We start from the raw sequence: 6,000 nt of genomic DNA, 5'->3' as shown, positions 1-6,000 counted from the left end.
TTCAAGATCCATAACTCTGTTAAAAATTAAATAAATCTATGTTTGACAGAGTTATGGACCTTGAACTTAGTATAAAATGTGTGGGGGCCCGGAGGAACATGTAGTGCTTTAGCAGTACTCTCAGAATGCTTGCTATAAATGATGATTATTACTCACGTTCAACTGAAGGTCGCTAGCTATTTTGAGTATGCGCCTGTGATACTCTTTAAAAAAGTAGGGGAACCTGGAATATTAATGTTAATATCAACTATTAGACAGAACATACGTTTTGACCACAGACATCCTAGTAAAGAACATTCAGGTCTGTTTATCAACACATCGAAACACATTCCATAGTTTGCACATGCATCACGCAGTTGCCCCGTACACGTGCGTGGGAAGTCATTCTCGATTTTGACAATTTCCAGGAAGGTCCATTAATCACTGTGGAACATTATTTCTGTCAATTTGTTTCATTCTGTTGATCATACAGTTGTTATTGTTTTGTTTTTAGTCATTTTTATTGTTTAAATTTGCGATTTACTGATAAAAAAAAACCCCGTCAACTTTCAAATTTCACTTCTGACCCCAGTCGTCTTTCAAGATCTTGGTGGTCATAAAACCTACTGTAATACTGAACTACCGGTTGTAATGTTTGCCCAGTTAATTCACTATTATCATATAACCATTCCCCACAGCTAATATACCTTACAATTTTGGCAATTGTAAATTCTTATTAGAGTTCCTCTACTTTTTTTTGAAGAATATATATATTATATAGGATTGTAATTAATGTGTAAGTATATGGACCCCACCTCTCATCTCCAGAAAATTTAACACAAAATGCTACATGTACAATCATCTTTAAATCTACATAATGAAACATGGTGTGAATTAGCTTAAAGTCTGTGAAGTTCAATATTGGTAGAGTGATTTTGTATCAGTAACTGGTGAAGCCAGTTTATATATAGGGTGCATTTATACTGGGGAAAACCCCCACATTGTCGTGTCTTTGGGGCCAGAAGAAAATATAAAAGATCATGGGGAAAGCTGTGTTATTGGGGTGAGGATATCCACCCTATCTACGCAAAAGGCATCGTCAGGACTAAAATTCACCAACACAGTCTTGGGCATGAACTTTAGAAGCCTTTGTTTCCTATCTAAGATCAATGGGTGATTTCCTGGTAAAGATCTTCCCAAAATGTGACTCTATCATCGTTAGCTGTCGGCCAACAAATATAGTCTTTTGTTTTGAGTACAGCGTATAGTTCAGGGGTCATATGGCGTTGATCCACTTCCTCCAAAAGAATTACCAACAAGAGGTCAAGGTCGCGATCCTGGTTGTGCTTGTGAGCTAATTGCAGTTGAAACTGGCACCATTCTTCCTTGACAAACGTGTTGGATGCCACCAAAATGAAACCGCGACTGCAATGCACTGCTTCTACTATGCAGTCCACCATCGCTCTTCCTAGCGTAAAATCTCGTTGCTGGATACAAAGTTTTAATCCTTTGGTGTCTTCAAGAAACGGAAGCATTTCCTGTGTAATCCAACCAAGATCGTCTTTACTGTAGATAATGTAAATATCGTACATATAGGCTCGGTCTATCTCCTCTTGGCGTCTCTCTCTATGACCTCTCATATACCAATAATGTTTCAGTGACCAGCGTTTTCGGTAAAGTACAGAAATGATAATAGTTAGGAACACGCCAGAAGATGCTACAGCAACAATTACAAAAGTTGTCATCACCCCGATCAAACATTTCTGTTGTGATAAGTGTATGTGAATCAGCTCTATGCTTCTAGACGACAATGGTGAAGAACATCTATACGAATGGTCGTACTGCTTGAAAATTGTCCTGTTCGTCTTAAACCAGTTAAGAAACCACAAGAGGTCGCAGGTACAAGTAAATGGATTTTCCGCCAGATTAATGTGTTTTAGATGTTGTCGAATCTCTATAGGAAATGAATCTTCTTTTATATTTCCAATCTTATTGCCCATTAGATACAATTCGGCAAGTGAAGTCATAGAATCAAACGTACCCGGTGACCACGATTTTATGTAATTCTTGAACAGACTTAACCACTTCAGTTTTGTCAAATGTTTAGTCACGACTTTGGGTATACTATGGATACCACAACGTCCCATATCAAGGGACGTTAGTTGATTTAATGGGGTAAACAATTCTTCCATCATCGTATCGTTAACGTTATAGAAACTGTTGTAGGACATGGACAGCTGCTTTAGATTAACACAGCCCCAGAACATGCGTGGACTCACCGACTGAAACTGAAGACCATTGTCTCTTAGATCGATCCACACTAGTTTACTATTGTTGAAGGCAAACTCTTCAATATGTCTTAGTGGCCCGTGTAAATCGCTTAGTATTAAAATTTGCAGTGAACGAAGCATTACAAACGAATTTTTTCGAATAATTCTAATAGGATTTGCATCTAGCGTCAGTAATCTGAGATGTCTCAGACACTCTAGATTTCTTCCTGAAAACTCGGCGATCCGGTTGCGGTTCAGAAATAGATTTGTCACAAGGGGATTTGTTTTACTAGTGCAAAAGTCCGGAACTGTTGAAAGTCTATTTTTTTTAAGGCTTATAGTTTTAATATATGGAGACTTTTCGGTAATCACTCGAGATATGAAATTGTCGTCCAGATATACCGATTTTAGATTAGGTAAGTGCTTAAATGATGTTTGATTGTATACTGTAAGGTTATTATTGTAAGCACGAATCAACGTTAATTTTGTAGAGTTCAGAAACTGGACTGCTTCAAAGAGCTGGTCACCAAGCCCCATACCGTTTAGAACTAAGACATTTACAGGTAGTGTCCAAAGTGACTGCAAAATGCATTTCAGTGACACAAGACCAATCGGGTTAAAACTTAAGTCTAAAAATCCAAGTTGTCTAAACTTATCAAAGGAATTAGATGATATAATGACCATTTTGTTAGATACTAAAGTTAAGTTTTTAATCTTCTGTCTGGAAATATTCAGAAATGTGTGTTGACTTACAGAATGCAAATGATTAAACGAGAAAGTGAGATCGCTGATGTAGCCGTGGATTGGTGGAATGTAGGTCAGGTTGTCACCGTGCCCTTTGCACAAAGCGGCTGAACGGGAACAAACGCACACGTCCTTGTAACAGAATTTCCATATTTGTGAAGGTCTGTATGCACGGGAAATGAACACAAATGACACAATGCAGAGAACTGTCAGCGGAAAACCCATTTCACAGTAAATATCCAGTTTACAACATTCAAGTTACAGAATAATTGAAAACTGTTTCTATTTTATTTCCAGTTCTCGTAAATTATTACTCTATGAAGAAGATAGACATGTGTCCTCTCTTTGAACATTCACTTCCTTTGTAAAGTGTTTACGGAAACTACGTAAGACACTACATCATTTTCACATTTCCGCCGTCTTATTGTTCAGCTGGAGAAGTGATCCTTTGACTGATATGAAGATAGGAAAAGTCTGGTTTGTTTAACGACACCACTAGAGCACATTAATTAATTAATCATAGGCTATTGGATGTCAAATATTCGTATTCGAACTCGTATTCATCAAAGAAAATCCGCTACATTTTTTTTCTAATGCAGCAAGGGATCTTTTATATGCACTTTCCCACAGACAACAAAGCACATACCAAGGCCGTTGACCAGTTGTGGTGCACTGGTTGGAACCCATTTGAATGGATCCACCGAGGTTAAGATAGGAAGTCAAGGCGATGAACATTTGAGGTTACTATTTTGTGTGTATTTATTTTAAAATGTGTGGCTCTTGCACTGCTTTGCTTTCTTGGAAATAGTCCGTATGCCATATAACTATACTAAATACCATTAAATGTGTATACAATCAATACGTTTTAACCCCATACCAACTAACATAAAACATTTTACAAAAAGAATTAAGTAATTAAAATTATTTTTAACAAATTACCACCATATTGTTTACATTAAATATAATGTTTAACGCAGGGATGAATAGAAAATGCTATAACGGCCAAAATAGGAAGATTCACTTTAATTCTTACTAATATTTGACAATACATGTACACAGAGACGAAAGTCAGAACAGCGCGTGCAACTGCTTTATTTTGCTGTTCCATCAGTTGCCTCGCCCTTCATCCCTGTTTAGAAAAAGTAGATTTAACTTATGCAATTTGATGGTAATTTGTAGAGAAATTGGAAAAATCAGTCATTTATTTGAAAGAGTCGAATTAAAAATGAATGAAGGATTGATTAATCAATGTCGATCTGCTATGTATTAAGCAATTCGCTAAAAATTCACATAGTTTGACCATTTCTTCCACTCTCTCAATCTCATTCCTAAAAAATAATAATCGGAAACTCCGGTTTATTTCCCCAACATATGCAATCTCCAGCAGAAGTTTAGTAGACATCCAGCAAGCAGGTTTAAAGACCTTCTGTAACCTTATGAATTAATGGCACGACGATATGATTACCCTAAACTTGAAAGAAGTGGGGGGGGGGGGGGGGGGGGGATAGATACGAACCTATGCCAAAACCACCATTCAGATGTTCTGCTCAATGGTTCATGTATACGTATATATTAAAGTGTGATAAAGATTCGCTGGAATAAAAATACGTCTGAAATGATATAAAATATATAATATATTTTGGATACTAATATGTGGGTCACATGTGGATATTATTTTGTGCACAGCCAATAAATCAAAACGAAAATATATTTTCAATGCAAATTCTTACATTGACCAGGCGCGGATCCAAGGAGTGTCACAGGCCCTTTGGAAAATATAAAGGTCATAAGCCTCTTGTGTCCCCTAACTAAAAATACTTTATTACAAATTCTGCAAACACCTAAATCAGGAATCCCATTAAAATTATGCTAAATCTATTATTTTGTTTTGTATAACAAATGAGATATAACAAATTAGTTGATGAATGAAACTGCAGTCCGATTAACTGTTTTATAGCTGAGAAGAATAAATTTTTTACGGTGATGTATAACAAATAAACTAAATGCTGGTGACAGTAAGAAAATTAATGTTGATAGCAGGGCCGTAGCTGGGGGGGGGGGGGGGGGGCAAGGGGCAGCTACCCCCATAATTTCTTTTGGCGCAATTTTTGAACGGTCGGTCGAAAGGTAAATGGCAGAGCTAATATAGGTTTTGATATTAGTAAATCGAGAGTAGCTCGTTAATTTAGACCTCTACGATGCTGTAGGTATTGGTGTACCGATGGTTTTATATTGAGGGACTACCCACATTGTATGTGTGTGTGTGCGTGTGACTCAGAATGGACATGGCTCCCATGCTCCACCTTGGCTACCCCAATGCATATTAATAAGACTGTCAGAAAGGTTCGCGGGGTTAATGCAGTCCAGTTCAATTCAATTTATTGCATTAATATTGTAAGAACTGCCCTCGAGGCTTTTGGAGGTCCGCACCCTTCCAAAATTCGAAGTTCCCTGAAAAGTCCGGTGTTTAGCCGATAAACATAATGTCTTTATTGGTTTTTGGTGGGGAATATGTTTACAATGATCAGATTACCATTAATTACTTGACCAACAACACCTCCTGAAAGGATGATTAATATGGCCGCCCCTACCAGTTGTCGATGGTAAAATGACATGCTCATTGAAACTGTTGTTTCTACAGTGCAACCTACTATAATGTGCATCTCTATTATAGTGTATAAAAGGTATGTACAGTTACAATATGTCATATTTAAAGAGAGAGAGACTGAGAGAGAGACTGAGAGAGAGAGAGAGAGAGAGAGAGAGAGAGAGAGAGAGAGAGAGAGAGAGAGAGAGAGAGAGAGAGCGTGTTGTGTGTGTGTGTTTGTTTGTGTATGTGTGAGATCAAACTTCGATAACTCGAATTTCATGGAGTTCGAGTTTTCAAAATTTGTATAGCACACCTCAAAATTGATACTGCATTGCAGATGGATGATTTCGTTTGATATTGTAAGAAACGTGCGCTAAACACGTACACAAACATACACACGCACGCACGCACACATAC

At 37.5% G+C, this 6,000-nt stretch overlaps 1 protein-coding gene across 1 annotated transcript; it reads right to left on the bottom strand.

Annotated features, from left to right (window-relative positions):
• Positions 1-789: 789 nt before the first annotated feature.
• Positions 790-2,253, bottom strand: LOC121373907 (toll-like receptor 6). The gene has a single exon (XM_041500722.1). The coding sequence runs from the start codon at positions 2,244-2,246 to the stop codon at positions 1,146-1,148; it is 1,101 nt and encodes a 366-aa protein (XP_041356656.1). The 5' UTR covers positions 2,247-2,253; the 3' UTR covers positions 790-1,145.
• Positions 2,254-6,000: the final 3,747 nt, after the last annotated feature.

The sequence above is a fragment of the Gigantopelta aegis genome, chromosome 6, assembly GCF_016097555.1.
Source record: "Gigantopelta aegis isolate Gae_Host chromosome 6, Gae_host_genome, whole genome shotgun sequence".
In the NCBI taxonomy this organism is placed as follows: Eukaryota; Metazoa; Mollusca; class Gastropoda; order Neomphalida; family Peltospiridae; genus Gigantopelta; species Gigantopelta aegis.
The sequence above is the reverse complement of the archived record's forward strand: the minus strand, read 5'-3'. Positions and strand labels throughout refer to the sequence as shown.

What these genes read in the sequence shown, in the direction of transcription:
- LOC121373907 (XM_041500722.1), bottom strand. Translation starts at nt 2,246, where the DNA reads ATGTTCTGGGGCTGTGTTAATCTAAAGCAGCTGTCCATGTCCTACAAC.